Consider the following 22,886-nt stretch of genomic DNA (forward strand, 5'->3'; position numbering starts at 1 on the left):
AGACAGTTTTTCTGAGGCCAACAGATGGACTGGGATTTCATATCGATCAGTGGATTCAAGCCTCCTCAATTTGAAAGAATGATGGCATTGGGGCATATTTGCATGTGGAGTGCTTCCTATACAACACAAGGTGCTCAGATGCCATGAGCACGAGAGCTTTCTAAGTACCTAATTGGCAAGATCAGCTCCATGTACGTAAGGCAGAGAAAACTGCTTTGAAATAATTTCCCACAAAGTGCCAAGACTCGAGCTTCAGAAGACTTGAACAGCGGTATAGGGACTGATGAGCTCACGAATACTTTCTCTCTCCCCAAAACCATGCAGACTCTCTTTTTGGAGATTAATACAAAAATGTGATGCCTGTCTGGTAGTTCTGCCTTCCCATTCCCCACACTCTTCTTTTTAGATCATATTTCCTGTTTGTTAAAAAAAAAACCCAAACAAAACAACCAAACACTTGTTTTCCTCTAATCAAAGTTAATAGCTCCAGGCTCTCATATTCAATCCGTCTCTCCACTTAAACCAATCTGATTCCTCACACAAGAAAGCTTCTGCACCCACTACTCAACTACACTTTTGGGGTCGGACATTAAGTTTAATTCAGAATGGCCATCGATATTATTTATTCGCTGTTTCATATGCGGCAAAAATGCAAGTAAAGTATAAAAAGGCTGACAGCTTCACTATGCAGTAATCTGGTCTTCTATATGCGACAAAATGTTGGAGTTCAAACTTTATCTGTGTCAGCTGTTTAAACTTCAAACACTTGCATAATTCAATATTGCAAGAATCCAGCTGAACAGTGAGAACTTCTTACTTTAAAGCACCTTATTAGGCAGTTTAGCCATGTTTCCCCCGTCTCAATCCCACCATTACAGAAATGCAGCTCGTGATCACAGGCGAAGAGACAGGACTCTTAACTAGCATCCTTTTTGGGAGCCCTTCGCACAAGCACTTCCTTCCCAGGATGAAGAACTCCACTTCAGGTCACACAGGATTTATCTCACCCCTTCCAGTGACCCACTTGTTCACCAAGCCAACAGCAGCGGCATCCCTGACCTACTGACCATCTCCTACCACCTCTTTGCCAGAAGTTGCAACACCTACCGCAGGCAGGAGAAGCCAATACAGGACTGTGAATTAGCAATTTTGGTTCAGTCTGGCATCTCAGCACGAACCACAGGCTCTTCTGTCAGTCCTACAATCTCTCCTGATCTGCCACCATGCCTTGTGCATTAATTATTTTCTGTGGCCGGCATCCTCCTCTTGTTGTTCTCTTCAGACACAAAGCACCAAGCTTCTACTAAGTCTGCTGATGCTGGTGATGTTGAGATTCAGCCACACACTGAATATGTTCCAGATAACAGACACTAGGAACCCTTAGTAGACAAAGTGCTATTTTTCCTATTGCATTTGAATACTGGATGCAGTATTCAAGATGGGATCCCACTTACAGGCACATAATTACATTTTAGTACATTTCACTGCAGCAATTCCATAAAGGAAGAGCAATAGAGAAGAGAGACACAAGGTTAATGAAGACGGATGCCTGAATCCACTTTTTATTTTTAATAGTGCAACAGACCAAAATGAAACCGTAATATTTTTCAAACTCTGAAATGTAGAAAGCAGAACCCACTTACTTGACAACAATTTAGGAATCTGCTGCTGCCCAGTCAGAAGCGGCCTGGTGTACGGGCTCCCGTAAGTTCCAAGGGGTACTGCATTGGCATACATTCCTGGCATCCCTCTTTCCCTTGGCATCGTATGGCTGTTATGTGTAAGAAATGGAAAGGAAAAAGAATAGGATGTTTTTATGAATGCCACGTTACAGCACAGCTGCTACCCAGCCCATCAAACACCCCAGCTCTCCCCAGTGCGTCAGTGGAGGTGTGCACAAGCACAACGCGGTGACTCGCTTACAGATCAGGGTCCCAGGCACACCACGCACAAAGCACACGCTTTGTGAGCTGGTCCCAGCAAAAATTCGGAAGTTTCTATAGCAAGCCACAATAAGCAGAAAAACATGTATTTCCTGCAAACTGTGTAAGAGTTCAGTAAAACTGAACTGCTGTCACATTTCCTGATGAGACAGATGTGGGATCTGCAAATATCGATGTGTCAATGTTTGCCAGGCCTTTGCTGTTTTTCCTGTGCAGAACTACATTCGCATTAAGACTTTGATGCTTGTGGTGTCTGCCACCCTGGACAGCAATTTAATGAGACATCATGTGTGATCAATAATGCAGCTATACTTTTTTTTTTTTTTAATAACCATGACATGGAAGAACAGAAGATAGTTCACAAGCATAGCACTGGAATTATGCTTTCCAACATACGAATGGAGGGAAGGGTGTTACTTTTTCTTCTTCCAGCTCCTCCAGAGCCATAAGATGAAGAAGAAAGTATTTTCTCTTCCTAAAGAGACACTCGTGTTCAGTTGCTCACAGAGTTTACTTTTATTTGCTAGTAATACAATCTCCTTTAAAACATTCTCTTTTCTGGCTCTGATAAACATATGTCTCCTTGCCCTCCCCAGTAAGGAAAAACATTTCATTTTATCTGTAATACATAACCCCAGCTCATTCTCTCACCCTGTGCTCAGAAGCATTCTCGTATGCAGCACCTGAGAAAGTTACTTGGACTTTTGGAGAACTAATAAAAACTGACTGTGGCAATGCCTTGAAAAGTGACAATGAAACAGATTGTATGGTGTAACACGTGCTTCATACAAGGGTTTTTAAAACTTCTTCATTTTTAAAAGCATAAAAGACATTCTGGTCTGCATAAAAGACATTCTGGTCTTCATAATAGTCTTAATTATCACTTGTGTGCAATATTCTTACTGTACCTTCTGTAATTCAAGCAAGTAACCACCCAACAAGTTGAAAAAAAAAACAGTGGGAAAGCTAGTTAGAAATATTTAGTAGAATCTCCCCCCAATCAAGAAGAATGCAAGGCATTACTGCAAAATTATCATCATCAATACTGAATTTAAATATCACATGCCAAAGTTTCCATCATGGAACACCAGCACCTAATCTCCTGACAGTCCACCCCCACCCCCTTTTTTTTTTTTAATTAAAAAAGCAATAAACAAGTATAGCCATCTCAGCAAGGTAGTCAGTAACAATGCCACCAGTCTTACCCTAAAGTTCTAAACGCTGACTGGTCCAAATGGACTGGTTTTCTGTCTCGGTTAAAATTAAGCTGCGGTCTCCAAGGCCTGCCATCGTTGTTGGTTTTTTCCCAGTCTCCTGGCTTCAGAACTGGAGCAGGTTTCCTTAATATTAAAAATAGTTCCATAAACACTTATCAGAGCAAATACTCAGAACAATGAAAGAACATGTAATTATTTGAAAACTGACAACTGATACTTACTTTGCACCAGGTAGCACTATAGCCTTGAAAACAAAGTCCTCATCAAATTGTGGATCTTTGAAAGAGATACTAGGAGAAAGTATTTGAGGATTAGGTTTACTTGATAATTAAGACAAGCAAGATTAAAAAGTAATTGCTGCTTTATTAACAGTGATGTACACAACAGAAAAGATAAGATTCAAGAACCCACGACTTAAACTGCAAAGTGCATTTCTTGCACATGGATATACTGACTATATTGGACTTGGATGTCTCAATTATTTCCACAGGGTGACCTTTTTCCTCCCCTGTATCAATAGCCAGTCCAAAAGAAAGTTTAATGTCTAGAAAGCAGTTAGTCCTATGTACGGTAATGAAAGTATCTTCTGCAGACCCTTGAGTACAAATCCTCTAGTCGAAGCACTGATTGTACTTCATCAAGTTCAAAGGCTGCCACAGCATAGACAGGAAGGATACCAGCTTGCTATGCAGTCTAGTCAAAAGTGTACAAAACTTAGAAGTGGGGTTTCCTCGGCCAGGGAGTTTTTATGCTGAAAGGCGGCTTTGCAGTTGCATGCAGTTCCCGTGGAGGGATACACACCTATTTTCAGCGACATCTCGCAGACCCTGCATTTTGAGCTGTCTAGTATTAGACAAACTAAATAGCAATAGAGCAAGAAGTGCCTGAAAGCATAATTTCTGCTGGTACAATGCATTATATAGCAGTTTGGGTTTGCTCTAGGAAAATTCATCCACACTCCTAGCAATTCCAATCTCCTGGTGTAAGTATCCAGGTGTCAGGTAGGTCCCACCGGGGATATGTTTGAAGTACACAGTACCAACCTGCTTCCTGTCCTCTCACTACCTACCATTTGATATAGAAGAATGCTTGGGATGCCAAGAAAGATAAAAGCAAACAGCTAAGCAGAATAATCTCACTCTTCCAGCTGAAATACATCTGTTTTTCAGCACAGAGAATGAATGAGACTCGAAGGAAAGAGAATAACGGTCCCCTGGAAAATTCAGCCAAAGCCACAAGAACTGAAGAGCAGAATCATGACTGCTCATACTATCTCAAAAGACAGGAAGAAAAATCCTTGCAATAGAGAAATGGACAGAAGCGTAAAACAATTCAAACCTCCTGACAGTGGCAGATGGAAAGCCAAAAACTACCTTTAACTCATCACTCAAAGTAACCAAATCCCCATTTCAGAACATCCTTTCTACAATATCCTGACAAGCCACAACTTAGCATTTCTTACTGCCTATAGATAGTTGTTCTAGTTGAACCAAGTTATGCCTCCTTGGATGAAAAAATTATGCAGACAGATCACAAGTGATTTTCAGTGTCTCAAGTATCTTATGTGGCTCAAGAAGTGAAAGGTTATAGGCTCAAGCATTACATACCTATTATACTGTGCCAAATTAAGTGAGAATGACATACAACACACCAGATCTACCGAAATTTGCTGTAAAGTGCAAGAGTAATTAAAATCTTCCGTGGCCACAAGATTTACTCTTGGAAACCCTGCATTGTTTTTTATTCATTATGAAGTTTCTTTTTATTCTCCCAAACATCACATTCAGGCAAAGTTAGTATTACTCCTTTATTTCTTAAAGACATGAAGCTTATATTCTCAGGCATCCTCTGGGAATTGCTAGTAATAAAATTGGATAAAAATCCAAGAGGCAAAAATCAAAAGCTGGAGGGCTTTCAATCAATACCCAATTCTGTCTTGGAGGCTGCTCTCATGAACGTTTGGTTTTCTTTAATTTAAAAGGCTTGATACAGACTATCAAGTTCTGTAGGTGTTGCTCTTTTCTTGCCAAAGACCCAGAAGTCCCAACAGAGAGCAAGCAGAAAAGCAATGGCAGGAAAGATGAGGTATTTCTGAAGGGATGAAACACACTGGGTTTGGTGCACTGAGAAACGACCATTTCGGACATCTCTGCAAGGCACGCCACTACACACTCTGCTTAACCACCCTAACCCAAGCCCGCTGTGTTACAACATAGTATCTTGGATTCAATTCTCACAGAAAACCAGAAACGTTTAAAGTAAAAGCTTCAATTTTATTAAGAGATGGATTCTGTTGCAAATTCAACAACACAAAACACCAGAATAAACTGAGTCTTGATTGCTGTATTTTGTATGCCATTGCATTAAACCCCAGAGTTTACTTACCTGACTGCAGAATTTTGTGCAAGATCACGCAGCACTGGAACAGGAGACTCCACCGTCCTGGTAAAGAGAAAAACCTCTGTCAAAACGTCACGTAACATATCTCTCAACATTTGCTCCACTTTCTCTGTTGATACCACTCCCGTTCCTCTGTCAACTAAGCCTGCGACACATAAAAGTGATTTCAAAATTAACTTGCCTTCCCCCTAAATCAAATACTTCTATAAGCAATGGAATTACTGAATCCTTATTTCTGAATGTCATTACTTTTGCAGCTGATCTGTGTGGATTCTCTAGTGTCTAACAGTGGGTTCACACGCTTCCCACTACCCAGCGGCCTGTTTACAAACCTTAGTACTATTCTGCACCTCGGGAGCCCCCCCGTACTGCTAGGGTTTGACTATAACAAGCCAACAGGTTCTAAGAGGGCAGGAGAAGACCAGAGAGACAGACACACATGCAGACACCATGAAGACGCAAACCTGCTTCACTAGGAAGAAAAAGAAAAAGGCTTTGAAGTAAAAAATAAATAAATAAATAAAATTTAGCAGCTGTTTTACACAGCACTTAAAGAGTCTCCTTTCTAACTGAGATTTAATAGGCTGACATGCAGTTGCATCTTAACCCTTTCCTTCTTTCCTCCAGAAAACTTTACCCCTCCAATTCAAGCAGACAAACACCACGCTTGAGAAAATTACTCTTATCAATCAGAAACCAGATTCCTCCGTTCACCCTACTGCGCACAACTGTCACAGACCCATGTGACACACAGAGGTCACAAACTGTACACATGCTGGCTGAATTTGATCCAAATCTTTTTAGCAAAGTAAGACTTATTTTGAAGTGGCAATATAAATGCCTGCTCATCTTCACAGAATTCCTAGCAAACTACTTCTCTAGGTTAAAAAAAAAAAATATCCATTTCTCACGTCCTATCTAGGGAAGACAATGCCAGAAGAGTTTTCTTTTTCCTGCATTGCTATTCCCTCCAAGAACAGCTCTGAGTTGCTCATATTCTTCACAAGCCATGACAAGAATAGAGAAATGTATATTAGCGAGTGTGACCTAGGATACATTATCTGTCCAACAAAATCGGAGTCCTTGTGCATTTAATGCAAATGAGTTACTGAACACCTGCTTATGCCTCTAAGCAAAGTTAGATAAATGAATGCATATCCTACAATGCGAAGATTACACTGATAATTTCTCAAACTAAATGCATTATCTAGAAAACAAAAGATATTAGCATTTTTTGTACATGTAGCTGGTAACAGTCCTGAATTTAGTGCTATAGCCTAAATGGAAAATAGCAAAAATATATCTCTATCTGGATTTTTCTTTAATGCAATTAAGATTAGCATATAGAAAGCAAAGTTGTTTTGTTTTTTTTTAAACAGCATGCACTATTGGAAGTTACATCAGACTGCATTAAATTAACATTCATACAAAAGCAAAGAGGCCAAAACAACATGATCTTACTGAATAAGGCCAGTGATCACAACTACTTTTATTATATAGGCCCTGTTTACCTATTAAAGTTCAAACATTACTAAATACATAAAAATCAGTCTTCCATAGATGAAACGACAAACAAATAAAAAGATTCATCAGCAATTAAACACACAGAGCATTTTAAAGATTTCTCATGCTGCTTTAAAAGCCTAATTCTGGAAAAAAAAAGATCGTAGAATGAAAGTTTTACTTGCTTGGTTTTTTACATATACTGATGATAATACACACCTACTATGAAACCTAGCGGAAAGCATGTTTAGCCCCAGAACTAAATGCATTGCCTTGTCAGGAGTTTTAGGTTTCTCATTGTGGGCACAAAGAGATTTTTATTTAAATGCAGACATAACTGAAGGAAACGTCCTTTAGCATCAAACAACCCACACCAAAAGCCATACTCACTGATCTGGAAGAACAGCATTTTCATTCAATGTAAGCTTTCCCTGGATTCCATGGCACAGCTCTGGGGGTATATCCACTGGCTATGGAAAAAATAATTTTTCAGCTGAAGCACTTTATTGGACCTGAACCATTTACACAATCCCTTAAGAACAAGTACAACCTACCTCTGTATTTTTGGTCTTGTACTGTTCCACAATAAAGTCACAGAGAGGATGGTGTTTTCCAACAAAGAGAACATCACCACCAAGGCTATTTCTTCTGCCTAGAAAAGACGAAGGGAACAGGATGAGTTCAGAGCAAAGAGGGAAGGAAGGAATACAGCAGACCAACACACCACCCTGTCCACGTCTCCACAGAAGGAACGCTTCATTGTGATTTAGCAGGAAGCTTTGAACATTTCTTGAGAGTGTTGGAAAGACAGTGTCTCTGCCCAGAACAGGATGCCTCTGGTCACGAGGGTAGTGGCAGACAGCAAAACAACGGGAATCTTGTGCTCAATGGGAGGAATCTCGAATTTAGAACAGAGTAATGCTGAAGACACAGATAGGCTGAAAAAACCCTATACCTCCCCCACAGCTTTACCTACAAGAACCAGCTATTATTTTTGTACAATGGAGAAAGTAACACGTACATTTGCCTATATAAGCTGAACATGAAGTTTCACATATCGTAACTGGGCACAGCCAGCCTACTGGTCAGAGAACAGCCAATACACCTATCAAGTTTTACCATCAACTCTAACCTTGGAAACAGAGTTTAGTCTTTTGATTGCAACATATTCATCTAACAAGTACTTTGACAGTGTATACTGGTAGAAGCTTTTCATACGATTAAGCTGCCATCTAATTTTCAGGTTAAGTCTTATGCAGGTCTACTTCAGTAAAATAAAAGTAAGTGAAAGCTACAAAAACAAACCCATTGAGGATCATTCTAATTACCAGCACCATCCATGGAGAAGAGGCTACAGCCTGCCGTAATTCAATCCAAGAAAACATCTATTATACCTTGCTCATTTAGGGTGAAACACAGTATACAACAAGTCATAGCGAATACATCACAATCGCAACAAAATATCACAATTCTTACTTTCTTCAGGAGTGAGGTCAGGGTAGACTTCTTCCAGGGCAGCTCTAAGGCGTCGCTCATCAACGAACGGCAATAACGCAACACCTAGTAAAACCAAAACATTATTTTTTCACTCTTGTTGGAAAAAAAAAAAACCAAAACCAAACAAAAACCCCAGACACCAGGATGGAAAGCTCCAAAGCTCCAATAGATTCTTTACCCGAGAAGCAACTGTTGCATCAGTCACAGAAAAGAAAACCCTACATTTTCAGAGGCTGTGACCCTGCAGGCTGTTTAGAGAGAAATAGTTCAGCAGCAGTGCAGGTTGAAAAGGTAAGCTCATCTCCATGCACCCCTCCATCCTCCTCCTCCCCAGTCCTGGGTAGGCACTGGGAAGCAGTAACCGCTACCCACACCTGCCTCATTTAGGGACAACATGAGCTCAGCAAGACAGTCATTATTTGTCTCATTTGCTCCCCTGACAGAGCTCAATGCTACTTCATTCAAATTAATTTATGAAGAGACAACAATGGAAGAAATCACCCCAAGTTCAGCGATGAGGTGATACAGATATTATCCATCAGGGACTATTCATACCAGCTATTAATTTTAGTCCGAGATAACACGGAGGCTCCTCTCAGGATCAAAATCCCTCACTAAGTAGCATGTCTCACAGCCCACTCTTAATCATATTGAGTGATATGAAGCTGGAGAATAGCCTTCCCTGGTATGCTCCAGTATATGTTTTCTTCTATTATAAAATCTGAAAAAGCACTAAGAAATTTACCATGAAAATTCGAAGATTTACTTCTGTCACCCTTATTATCAGTTGGAATCTGGAGTTATTATTTTAGTTTTTATTTTATTTCCTTTACCATGAACACTAGAGCTTTTTCTGACAAAGATGACAGCAAAGGCTTTCTACTAAACCGATATTCATAGTTTCCTATTTGTGCCTGTACCAGGTCTACTGGCAGGCAGATCTCAGACACATTTGTCATCACTCTAAGGTACAACGTTCACAGAGACTTTGGACTTCCACAGACTTAGATTCCTGATCTAAAACTTGATCTGCCTGAAACACTTTTGCTTCAGAAGTTAGATCTTTACATGGCTTTATTAAAACAAATACTATTGTCCTGGAGCTGAAGGAAAGGGGACAACCTAAAAATTTACCTTAAGTGTAATTACACCAGAAGCTCATACTTTCTCCTAACAAAACCAGTTTGGAACAAGCCACAAATAAAATGTTAAATATGTCAGAAGTTTAACTGAATCAGACTATTATTTAGCCTACTGTAAAATAATGAGGAGCAGAGCTGTACAGCCTGCTGTTGCCAACCTCACCAAACAAGAAATCTGCACTGTCCCTGCTTATGAAGCATGAGGATAATCTTCACGCAGACTGACTACTGCTTTATCAAGGACAGCACCAGACCCCAGCCATGTTCAAATTTCAGCTGGAACATAACTACTTGTGAAGGGAAACAGCGATAAGCCTACCCTGGAAAACAAACAATTTCTTTTCACCTTCACAACACACTGGAATGGTGGAATGACAACAAAACAGGAAATGTTCATAACCCAGGAGACTGCAAAAAGGATCAATGCTGAGCTTTCAGAAACATAATCACATCTCTAAAAGGAAAACTCTTCAAACATTTCATTAAGAGGATAAGGTATACTAGATGCTTTTTAACAGAGATAGTCTGTACTTCCAGCTTGGAAAAATATTTCTTGTTTCACAACTGCATTTTAAGCATGAGAATTCCAGATGTTATTCCAAAACAAAGAGCTTATAATGCAATTAAGCATTAAACGAATCAAAAGTAACGTTACAGGCTATTGAAAGCATGCGGGAGCTACTTAAAACATTACCGCTTTAGACTGTAGATTTTATAACTGGACAAAAGGACTAAGGGAAGTTGCCAGAATTACACTAGGGGTAAGAAAGGGCTTCAAGTTACAGAGGGAAAACCTGCTACGCAACACGTCTCATAATACCTAGGAATATTCTCTTTGAAATTGGAACACTGTCCCGAGTAACGTACTCGTGTGTCTAACTGGCTATTTCAAAACATGGGTGCGCTGACGTGGGGGAAGAATCACAGAATCGTTGATGCCCACAGGAATCTCTGGAGATCATCTAGTATCCCCCTCTGCTCCAGCACGGTCATGGGCTGCTCAGGTCGCCCCGAGCAGGTTGCCCAGGACCATGTCCAGCTGGGTTTGGAGTATCTCCAAGGACAGAGACTCCACAACCTCTCTGGGCAACGTGTTCCAGTGCCTGACCACCCTCACAGTAAAAATGTGCTTTCTTATGCTCAGATGGAATTTCATGTGTTTCATTTTGTGCCCAAATAATTATTTATACCTATAATTGAGATGTTACACTCTTGGCTGAATACCAGATACAAAATTTGGCAGACCTTTAAAATTAATATTCTCTAGAGAAAGAAGAAGCTGCATTAAATACTGTATCTGTTTGTTCATTCTTTGTATGCATCCAAATATTTCTATATTCCCCAAAGCATTTTTCACAAGGTACTAATGAGCCACTGATTGAACAGAACAAGATCCATTAATTAAATGCAAAGGAGACAAAAGACAATTACACAGCAAGGTTGATAAAAATAGAAAAATGATTAATCTAGTTCAGGACAAATTAACAAATCTAGAATGACTGCTGAAATTACTACTAATCATTGCCAATCCTAAATCAGTTACTGAACCATAATTTGTTCTTCATACAAATTTCTTTTCAAAAATATACCTGCTGCAAAATACTTCTCCCCCACACCAAGTAACACAAGTTACCTGTGTGACTTGGTGCGTCATTATCTCACTAAGATAATTTTCCATTTTCTTCCTATTTTTACATAGATTATTAAGACTAAGGTCAGTATACTATAGCTCAAAAAAAAAAAAAACCAGTTGAAATTTCACCTTGCCAAGCGTATTTCTTCCCATTTAAATCAATAGCGAAATCTTCAGGGTAGAAGTCAATTATGCTTGATTCCTGTAATTGAGAAAATTTTTAAAAAATCATTAAAGCCAATTACGAAGTTGATTCAGAATGCCATGTAGTACTGTACTTCGCGGAGGGCGAGCAAACACAAAGCTAAGGAGGATGCAAAGAACTTTGACTAATAGAAACATCTTTTATTAAATGCCATTTAAACACGAAGTGTGGTAGGGCACTTCCACTTTACTAGAGTATCAAAACAAGAAATTAAGCAGGATAGAATAATTCCAGATAACTGGGTTAAGGTATCAGCTCCCCAATTAAGTTTTACAACGTTTCTGTAAGAAAGTAAACAATCTTACTAAAGTGTAAAAGAGTCAGGAAATTATTTTTCTCATTAGAATATCTGAATTCAAAGAATCACTTTTAAGGATCTTCGAAGAATCTCTGCAATCTACCAAAAATGTTCCCTCCTGGTGCCCACTATTTTTCTGCCTGAAGTAAGCAGCAGCAAGTCGTGCTCACACAATTGCAAGATGACATAACCTTACAGAGAGGAATGAAACAAGGATTCTTACCGGATCTGTCATGAGCTTCCTCCACGTCGGTGGCAGAAAATTTCCACTTGCAGCTGGAAATACTCCCATAAGTTGTTCAAGAGGCTTAAACTGTTGAAATTAAACAAGCAGATGTAGGACACTTCTAATGAGCTGTTAAATCATAAATAAATAGATGAAGATGCCCTACCGGTTTTGAGCCTTTCTCAAAATCTGAAGGCATGTCTGCAATACCCTCAAAGTCAGAAGCAAACGGAGCATAGTGAAAAGGGTAATACCAGTTCCAGGATGCACAGCCCTAGGATAAAGAAACAAGAGAAACAAGATCAGACAAATCAGAAAAGTAAAAGAAAAAAAAATAAAAATCATGTAGCCCGGTCACTAAAGATGACAAAATTTAGCCCAGCATCAACCGGGAGAAAGAGGAGTCCCCATGATTAGAAAAGAAAGAGCTCTTGCCTCTAAAGGTACTCTGGACTTCAGGGTGGGACTTAACTTTTCATAGCCAGACTAGAGCGAGTGAGTTCACTGGACAGTGAATGGAGACCTCGGGCATTTCCTCAGCAGCACAGAACAGCAGATAGACTTCTATGCCAAAGTACTCTTGCTATGTGCTAGGTTTGAGTCACTAAGGGAGACAGCCAAAGAGACAGGACCTAGCACCATAACGACACAAAAGACCTTACAGCAGAATCTTAACCTTAGCTTCAGGACACTGTAACGTACCTCATGCCTTTTTCCTCCCCCTCGAGAAAAAACACACGAGCATGTGCACAACGTCCAATAAAACCAAGCACAAACATTTCTTGCAAAGAGTAGGAAATCAGTCTATCCATACAGTTAACCAGTCCCTGGGGCTAAGCTGAGGAGCCTGTAACAACTGGACACATTTTCAACTTGTGTAGAGTTGCTACCACATCTCGAACAGGGAAATACACGCACGTGACACAGAGGAGGAATTTCCACGTTCTCCGTAATTGTATAAACGGCAGAATCGTGCCAGTCAGAAAGCCATTACAGAGGTCTCAATAGGAACAGAAGTAGTATTTTTATGGCAGCACACAGTTTGCACTACTGTTTTTCAATGCAAAATCCCACCGCTAACTTGGGCATATGGGGGACAGTGAACTCTGATATGATACACTCTACAAGGTGTGAAAATGTGAACAATGTTTGTTGCAGGTTGAAAAGTATTCTGGTTTTAACTGTTACTTTTCTGTTCAGTATAAGCACTAACACACACTTTGAGTAACGTTTTGCTTTCCCCCCCCCTAATTCTTCTGTCTCGAATATTGGGAAATATAAAATGCATTCACCTGAAAGAGGCAAAATAATCCTCAAAAGGGAGAAAATAAAGTAAACTCAAACACATCAGAACACAATGCACTTTGTAGAGGAAACGTGGCTCTAAAAGGTCTAAGTCAAGTTTTCACCTCCTCAGCTATTTTTCTTTCTTTCTTGAAACAAAAGCGTACTATTTTGACTTCCAAATCTGAGTAAGTAAATGTCAATGAGGCTCCTCCAGCGACATTTTTGGTATAAAATTACAGAGACTATAATTATTAGATGCAATTCTTCAGATGGTTTCAGTGTGTTTCAAAAGCCAGGTAGATTGGTTTCTTTAATTTCTTTTTTTTTTTTTCTCTCCAAACAGATGTTCCCACTAGTGGAACATGCTCTGCGTTACCAGCTTTTTATAAGAGTAGAAAAGCACATAATATATTCTGTCAGAAGTTTTATGGACAATGAGCAGTAGTTATTGGAAGCAATCCTTATTATGGTAAAAAGAAAACAAACAAAAACCCTCAAGCAAACCTATTTTGAAATTCCCCCAGTCCAACAGCTTCGTAATCTAACTTCCACATGGGCAGAAAGCATTGGTGTGGAGCAGCAGTCAAATCACAACACACTGCCCATGTATAGCAGATTACAGTACCTTGCCTACACATAGTTCTGTTATGCAAGTACGAACAGCAGCACGTGCAAGTATTTCACTGCTCCACTATTTTAAGTCTGCAATGTAATTTTTATAAGGCCTAGATAGAGGGAGAGTTGCCTTCTTTTAGAGTAATCTGAATATGAAGCAAAACGGCAAAAACAAAGCCCTGAACATTTGTGTACTTTCATCAAGTTTTCCTTTGGAACATTTCTAAACCAGAAAATATTTTCCGCACAGTCACTTCTCCTTGAGGTCTTACTGGCATTCCTTCTCAATTTTCTTGAGAGCACTATGGTCCTGCCTGAAGTTGTTGTCAACCTCACCGATTTGTTTTCTTTGCAACTGTAATCATCTATCACTTCTGTATGCATCAGTCACTTCAGCCAGAACGTCTACAAACTCAGGACAAGGAGTCACCTACATACACCTCAGTAACTAAATTGGTTTTACAAGCTAAACTGGTGAGTGTTGCATAGGGACTTGCCCATACTGTTTTAAGTTTGGTATATGCCGGTCTTCCGGCTCCTATACGTTTAAAGCCACAAATCTCTCAACATGCAAATGCAACCCCGGTTTGAACAGTTATAAAAGCACACGATGATGTCTGCACAAGGCCACGGCCACCGATCACAAAGCAGTGAACGCACACCCCGTGCACACTTCTTTGAATAAAACAAACTTAATTTTACAATCTTCAAATGAGTATAAATATTTTGGTCACTCGTAAATATTATCTCAGTTTTGCCATATACTCCTTTCCTCTAAGCCCGTCAGTTTCCCTTAAAATCCAGACTGCCTTTTGCAGTGGTTTTGTACTACTGAAGGTCACACTGACAGTTTTCCAGCAAGTAGACATCTACAGCTAATCTGAGGATTCGTTTACACACTTTGGAGACATATGGGCACATATAGAGTTCTAGGAATATATCTTGCCACGGTTAACAGGAACATGGTTTGCTTTCAGCAGACCTTAAACGTCCACAGGATCAGGGGAATTTCCACCTATAAAGGTGTCCAGGTGACATTCGTCCTTTGCAAAAGGAGCTACTCAAGGATGTGGAGAGCTCAGCTCTCCTGCAGATCAACTGCAACAGACGTGCAAACCTTAAGCTCTATGATTTTCATCCACCATAATATGCAAGTTTGAGCCCAGACTCAACCAGTTAATACAGTAGAAGGGAAGGGAACACACTCCCTTTTTGTTCCAAGCTGGGGGGGGGGGAAAGAGTACACGTTAAAATAAACTAACTTTAAGACTGCATAGTTTTTTGCAGGCATGCGAGGTATTTGCCCTGCCTGTGCCAAGTTGGACAGGTGTGAGCCACCTATGAAAAATGTGCGGTTTTATCAACATGGCACTGCGTTCAAGCTACAAAGCCCTGCTGAGACAGATAAACTTCATCGGCTCAAGCACATTCTGTTCCCAGGTCACACACAAAATATAGCTTACTTTGTCTTCAGGGCACGAAGCTAGTTATTAACCATCGGTGCAACAAACCCCAATATGTCTAACTAATCTCTTGCCAATCTGACATCTCAATTATCAAAAGATTTAAATCAGATACAGATTACTTCAATCACAATACACTTCATAGAACATCATTACAATCTATGGAGGAGACTGACAACTCTGTTCCTTTCAAATTCTTACTAGCATTTCACAGGCTTTGTCCTTTGTTCACTCATTTAGTCATCTGCAGTTTCACTATGCATGGCTATGTATTGCAAAGGAAAAATATGCATCAGTCCTTAATAAACTAACAAGCGCCGTTACTGTATGTGAGAAACAAAAACTGCATTCAAATCCTGAGTGTCAAATAGAACGGGCACCCACTTATTTTATATCGTTAAAAAAAAAGCACTGCTTTTCAAAAATGAGCAATGGATAATTATTATTTCCTGAAAAGAAATAGGGTGCAGACACAAAAGAAAACTGAAGTTTCAGAGAAGAAATTTATAAGTACCTGATAATAATATCTGAGAACCCAGCAAAGCCCTTCCACATAGGACTGTACAACTTTACGACGGAATTTCTCATCAGATGCGTCAACATCAAATTTGTTTTTATAGTAGCGCTGTTTCCAACCAGTTTCCCATAACCTGCATAACAAACACAAACAGATGTCAATACACGTTAATATATGCACACTTACATATCTGAATTAAAATATAAGCCAAAGTCACTTGCTACTTCAGTTCCCATTTTTATACAATTTAAATGAAAGTATAAAAAACGATACTCAACAGCAAGAGAATAAAATTTGATGGTTGGCATCATAGAAAATCCAGATGAAATTCTGAAGCTACCATCCTGACAAACAAGTCTTCAAAGCACTTGTTCGAAGCAGGGTAGATTTTCAAACATGCGCTTGCTGCTGTCAGGACTTTTCAAAACAGTATTGTTCCTAGTTGGCAATTTCATCTTTCCTATCAGGAATCTACTACCAAAACTGCCATTTGAACTTTGTTCTTTAACTCTTCCAACCATTAGAAAGAGAACAAACTCTCCCCCTTCCTTACTTTGTTTAATCTACCCTAGGCCAAAAAATCTTTATCTTACTGGAATACCTTCTCACATCAAGTTCATCCCTCTATTCTTAATACCCCTCCCAAGCAGAAAAGTTATATAGTTTCTCTGCTACTCAAAATAAAAAGTAAGCAAATAAATAATAAGCAGCAGCAGCTTGATTTCTATATTCTATTGCTGTTCAGACAAGCTATGATTACCAGCAGAATTATCTGCAACTCAGGAATCCCATGCTTGCTGACTCACATCAGATGAGTTCCCTTTTACACAGGGATTTTCAGTCTTTCATGACAGAGATGGATACTGGAGTCAAAAGAGCAATCTCAGACACCGTTTATCCTTACTTCACACAGCTCCCCCTTATGTCTGTCTATGGATGGGTCAGGGGAAAACCACCACTTGCTCATCTTTGACAGACAAGCATCTGAATCCCTCAGTTCTGATGTATAAGGTTAGGAAAAAAGTGGATAGCGTGCTACTTTGTGCCACGTTTCAAGCAAGAATATTCTGTGAAGATTCACAGTAAACACAGACCATAGGCTCCTCCGAAAACGGAGGAGGCAGGGGGAATGCAGCTGTGACGGGCACGGGCAGCCACAGGAGTCACTGCCTACGGACTCCACAGCTTTTCTTCCTTGGACATTTTATCCCCTCACCACTACATCTGCTGGTTCCCCGTCATTCAATAGGTGATGTGTCAGTTTTGAGAGAACAGTTGTGCCACAAGCAAGGAGCTGTTAATATGCACATAAAACTTCAAGTTGTTAGTCCTAACAGACATGATGTAATCTTAGGGGAAATTCCAGTTCAATTTAGAGACTGCCATCTAAAAAAGTAGTTTAAGTAATAGAAAGATTAAGCTCTACCTAACATTTGGTTATGTTATCATGCTTCAGAACTGGCTTCCCTTTTTGGGGTGTTTTGGTTTGTTTTGTGGTTTGGGGGTAATTTTTTTTTAAATTTAAACCTATTATTCACCATAGTGCACGCATTTTGCACACACATCTCAAAGTTGACATGAATTTTGGTATTCAAGCGAACTAGAGTAAAGCAAATTATAAATCTGATTTAGAAACTGGTTAAATCAGATAAATCATTATTAAGGATTTTTTTTTTTTTAATAGAATTTTATTCTCAACAATTCAAAACTTGGCATTGTCACATCTGAAAATCATCACGCAAGATCCCTTTCCACAAAGGCTGTGACCACTTTAAATTACATACGGAATCTGAAGCACACAAGTAATCTGCGAGGTCAATTCAAACTTACACTCGTCAGAATCTCATAGAGCGATAAATATAGTGTATGAAGCCTTTAAGACACAGCAAAGATCAATTTATGCCTTTTTACAGGATGCATATCCTTTTGGTTTTGCAAAAAGAATCTTCCCTTGCTTCTGTTTCAAGTTGGTTGCCCAGTACAGGGATACTTTTTAAAATCTGACCTGAGCTAGTTCAAGGATGATTCAAACTGATGAGGAGGTGGAGAAACCAAGAGATGTTTTTAAGACTTTTTAAGAAAGCCAGGTGAGCAAGGATAGAGCTACGTGTGCCAAAGTCTTGAAGGACAGTCAAGAACATCTGCAGTCTATGAGCATCTGACCCTAGGAGCTCCCTGGCAGCTAGACACTTGCATAAATTTCAAAAACCTTTTCTGTAAGATAACAAAAACCAATCTGCTAGCTGACTAGAACTATTTGTCCTAGGTTTAAAGTCATTCTAAATACAAAATATATTTTTGCAAACAACTTTGTTGCATCTAGTACATTTATGCATTTGTTTTTACTTACGAGAAGCATAAAATTATTTTCCGCTCAGAAAAGGATCTGAATAAATATTCAGAGCTACAAAAGAGCTTAAATAACTGCAGACGAACGTAGCATATCCTTTTGCTTGACAATACCAACCCTGTCAAAACTATTGCTACTCATAAATCACCATGGTTCATTCACACTAGTTGCTATAAAACTGTTAAAGCTTCTTTTAGAACCTCTGCTAAAATGCAAAATGGAAAGCTACATTAAAATTTATCCTGATTTTAGATAAGAATTCTACCTGCTTGATTAAGAAAAAAAATAAAAATCAATCCATTCAGATCTGCACATACAGGAAAGAAATTAAGAATGAGAGCTAGAATATCTGATATTGGACGACCTGATGGGCTAGATGTCACAAATGTCACAACAACGGTGCTGGACACAAGTGATCAGTATTTCACAACGAAGTAACCCTTATTGTTTTCCCATGCCCACCTACCTCGCCTGACTCTACAGAAAACAAAAACCTACCGGTTGCATTTATCGGGGCAGAACCTTATACAAAAAATTATAAGGGCCTTCACCCTCAACTTAAAGGGCGATAGCTTGATTTAAACCTTTGATAAATGCAGACTCACTGGTAATTCACTGTCGGTTAATTCTTATAAAATTCCTAATTAATCATCTAGTGATCAGCCGTCCTAAGACATTTAAAGAACTCATCATAGACAAAACAGGGCCTGCTACAAATCAAAGACAGAGGAAAACATATTGTGATAGTCAAGATAAAGAATGCCGCACACGTGAATGTAACTGAATGTTATGGGTTAAATAGCTCAAAAATTCAACTGCAGAACAGCGGCATTCAGCTCACATAATCAAAGCTGAACAGTGAATGTCTAGCCAATCTAGTGCTTGGTCTCAAAGGGAGTAGTGGCTTGGAGGATGAAAACCTGCACGCATACTAATCTAGATACTTAGATTTAACAGCTATAGCTTACACATCTCACTGGAATTTACTGAATATTCTAAGCCTCCACATTAATTACCGGTGGATAAAAAGATCATAGAAAAGCATCTGAAGGCACTGCTGCTCTAAGCTAAATGGCATTAATTAGACTGCATCTATTTCAGCAATTTGCTAACAAAGTGCTACAAAAAATGGCTTCACCTGATATTATCCTCTGGCTCAGGTTCACTGTCACTGTCTTCAGCTTTTCGCTTAATTCCTCCTGCCAGGGATGGGCTGCCATCAGAAGTGAGGCTGGTATTTGGAGATGATGAAGTTGTCTAGGGTCAGAATTATTACAGATAAATAGAGAGGGGAAAAGGATTTATTAGGCATTTTAAGTTCAAGTTAAAATTAACAGCTTTGTGATAAAGAAAATCACATGCATTATTTTTAGTTCCCAAAAAACTCACGGCAAAAGCTATACAATCCTTAAACTATTAAGTCAAGTAGCAAAAGAAAAGAAGAACACATCTTTGTATTAAAAGGCAGGCATTGATACATACAGGCAAAACGTTTATTGTATTTAAGAAAGAGAAAGATGCAATAAACAAGACAGTATAGATTGATAAAACAGGCAATTTTGGAATACAACTGCTGTCTCTAGTCCTACAGCTTATGTTACAACTTCATTTTACAGCAACAGTGAAAAAATGCATAAGCAGACTACCGTAAAAATGCTGCTTGTAATTCAGAACTGGCAGAAATACTAAGTTTCTTCACAACTGATCTTTTAAACTCCTTTCAAATTTATCTATTTTAATATTACAGAATCTAAAAGAAACTTCTCCCATTCCATAAAAGAACTGATTTGTTTAACCCATGTGCAAAAATTTCAAGATTAAAAACTTAAAAAAACCCCCAACATATTGTATTTACTCAGACTTAAAAGACAAAAAACGTCTTTATGATGAAAAGAACCTTTACTTAAAAATTTGTTCACTGTTTGGATGAAGATTTATGCCCAGGAAGAAAGTATTTGTCATAATACTTAAAGTTAACAATCAAGACTTGTAAGAGAGCACTTAACTTATTTCCAGTTTTCTGTCACTTTCTAATACCTTTCCAAAAATTTCATCTAAGTTTCTCCTCTTCCCAGTGAAAGGCAATGCTTTGGAAAGCAGTTTGACGAACACATAGATATGCAAATCACAAGTTTCCAAAATACAGATATCTAAATCTGTGTGTGCGCGTATATATTTGTCTCTGTGTGTGTGTGTATATCTATCTATATATCTGTGTATTTTTTTTTTGTGAGAACTGACTGAAATATAAGAGACATAAGGCTTGGGGGAAAAGCAGTGTGTGTGGGAATGGTGTCTTATTTTGCAGACACACTCATTAATGGCAGCTTGCATTATTTTTTATATATACTGGCCTTTCAGCTTACTGCTTAGAACTAACTCTTTATATATACGGAGATCAGAAAAACAAGTAAACAAAATGCACGCACTTCATGTGTATTTCACATACACCCTCTCAAGCACAGAAGCCTGGACCTAGAAGCACAGTTTCAGCATAATCAAGCTATGCCTCAACAATTCTCAGGTTATTTTAGCAGTTCTCAATGGTACTGCGAGATAGGAAGTCCCCACAGAAAATTAATAACCAAACGGGTCTACAAAGCAGAGAGATGTCACAAATATTCAAAAAGAGTATGAAAAGATGTCCAGCTCAGGGATTCAGTTCATGTCTCTCTCAAACCTACTGAGTAAGTTCCTAAACCTGTACTCACAGGAGGTTCGACTCAACAATGCCAAACAGATTTGAGAAGAGCCACCGTATTTGACTCAGATGCATTCACCTCACACTTGCTCTCCCAGAACTATTTAACAAGTAGTATCATACCAAACATCAAAATAAAGAACACTATTTTATTGAAGTAGTCTCACAAAAATTGGTTATTAAAAGCCACTTCTTTGAAAAATAAATATTTTTTGGTCTGCTTTTCAAGAAAGCTTGACAGGATAGAGAAAAAGGTGTCCAGAGTAAGACAGGATGCGATTATTTCCCCTTCTATGTGTAAATACCTTTGAACATCTACTTACAGAGTTCTGTCTGTCATGCATTCTCATCTCAAAGGCAGCTTGTCTAGGGTTACTGATTGCCTGAGGACTAGATCGATTTCCCAGAGCTTGAGGGGAAAACTGTCCACCGGGAATAAAAGAAGGCTGATCCCTCTAAAAGATAAATATATACACATATACTGAAAAAGCTGTGTAATCTCCACAGCAGTGTGATGACGTGCTCTCACAATTTTCAGATTAACATGTTATATAAACCAAGCATAATTTACTCATTCACTCAGTTCAGCTTAAATTAGTTCTGTTTAACCATCTCAACCAGACATAAGATGACACTTACAAGTGAGACCCTTATATTCCTATAATTTATTAAGCTCCTTCAAAAAAAAACCCAAACAAACCCTGCATTTTGTGCCTATGTTCTTTCTACATGGGCTGAAAGGCAGGTTTTTTGGGAAGTGAGACTTCATCTAACTTACTGGGAAGAACTTACTCTTTGTAAGCAAAGTGAATAACCTCTTCCACTTTAATAGGGATAGTCAAAAAATATGTAATTTGAAAAAAACCCAAAAGACCTAGACAGTACTCAGGGATATCATATGCCTTGAAAGTTTTGGAAGCTACACTTACCTGAATGTCCTAACCAAGAACAAAGCTATCTTGAAATGAACATACAAGAGCCCATTTTTAAAATATCAGAACATTTTGTGAACAGAAGAAAAATCAGCATCCTTCCAACAACAATTTTAAAGAATTCAGCTTACAGGGGTCAGAAAGGGCAAACACGTTCCCACAACAGATAATGCTTCTCTATTACATTTGAGGGATACTCCGCAACACTGACTTGCTTACAGGCAGAATGTGTGATAACTACGGTTTGGGGTAAGCCTTCTTTGCTCTTTTAGAAACATGCCTCCAATCAAGCAAATACACGTATCAGTTTGCATTAAATGGATTTAAACCTAAACTCTTATGCTAAACTCCATTGCCCTCAGTAATACAATTGCCGAGAAGACTTGCGTCAAAGCATGGAAAAGCAATTCCTGTACAGTGACCATGCTGAAACATCACTAAATAATCACGAAAGTGCAGATTTGTGTAGGTCTGAAGGACACAACACACAGCTATCATCCAGCGCATTCAACTCTCTCCCTCCTTCCCCTTTTACGAAGCCTTTAATACACAAAATTCCTTCTTTCAAAGCTCCAGTCTACAAAAAGCCATGAAAAAAACCTCTTTAAAATAGTTTACACATGGGCCAGAAAATGCCATGATTATGACTGCAGCTTCAACCAACACATCTGCTGAAAGCTATAGTATACGTTTTAATTCTTGCTAGTTTTTGCATTGTGAAAGGAATGAATTTACCTTCATTCTTTTTCTTTTTTCTTTTTGCCGTCTTTTAAAGTTATCCTAAATAGAGAATAAAGAGAAATAAAGTCAGTCAAACATACAGATTTCTTGGAAAAATATTTCATTATAATCCTCTACTGACCAGAAGGCCATAAGGTTTTTACATAATGTTCTGAATAAGACATAGGTTAATTCTTGTGTCTGTAAATCCAACAGAAATGGGATAGAAATTTCTAC

At 38.8% G+C, this 22,886-nt stretch overlaps 1 protein-coding gene across 1 annotated transcript in view; it reads right to left on the reverse strand.

Moving 5' to 3' along the window:
* XRN2 (5'-3' exoribonuclease 2) overlaps positions 1–22,886 on the reverse strand; it is a 51,810-nt gene that overhangs the window by 15,415 nt on the left and 13,509 nt on the right. Inside the window, exons 14-27 of the mRNA XM_076335256.1 lie at positions 22,665–22,709; positions 21,321–21,452; positions 19,435–19,553; positions 15,944–16,079; positions 12,231–12,338; positions 12,062–12,151; positions 11,465–11,537; positions 8,540–8,623; positions 7,618–7,715; positions 7,454–7,533; positions 5,546–5,602; positions 3,382–3,450; positions 3,149–3,283; positions 1,644–1,771 (exon numbers count right to left, since the gene is read on the reverse strand). Coding sequence (XP_076191371.1) covers positions 1,644–1,771; positions 3,149–3,283; positions 3,382–3,450; positions 5,546–5,602; positions 7,454–7,533; positions 7,618–7,715; positions 8,540–8,623; positions 11,465–11,537; positions 12,062–12,151; positions 12,231–12,338; positions 15,944–16,079; positions 19,435–19,553; positions 21,321–21,452; positions 22,665–22,709 — 1,354 coding nt within the window. The remainder of the gene's footprint in view (positions 1–1,643; positions 1,772–3,148; positions 3,284–3,381; positions 3,451–5,545; positions 5,603–7,453; positions 7,534–7,617; positions 7,716–8,539; positions 8,624–11,464; positions 11,538–12,061; positions 12,152–12,230; positions 12,339–15,943; positions 16,080–19,434; positions 19,554–21,320; positions 21,453–22,664; positions 22,710–22,886) is intronic.

The sequence above is a fragment of the Aptenodytes patagonicus genome, chromosome 3 (genome assembly GCF_965638725.1).
Source record: "Aptenodytes patagonicus chromosome 3, bAptPat1.pri.cur, whole genome shotgun sequence".
NCBI lineage: Eukaryota > Metazoa > Chordata > Aves > Sphenisciformes > Spheniscidae > Aptenodytes > Aptenodytes patagonicus.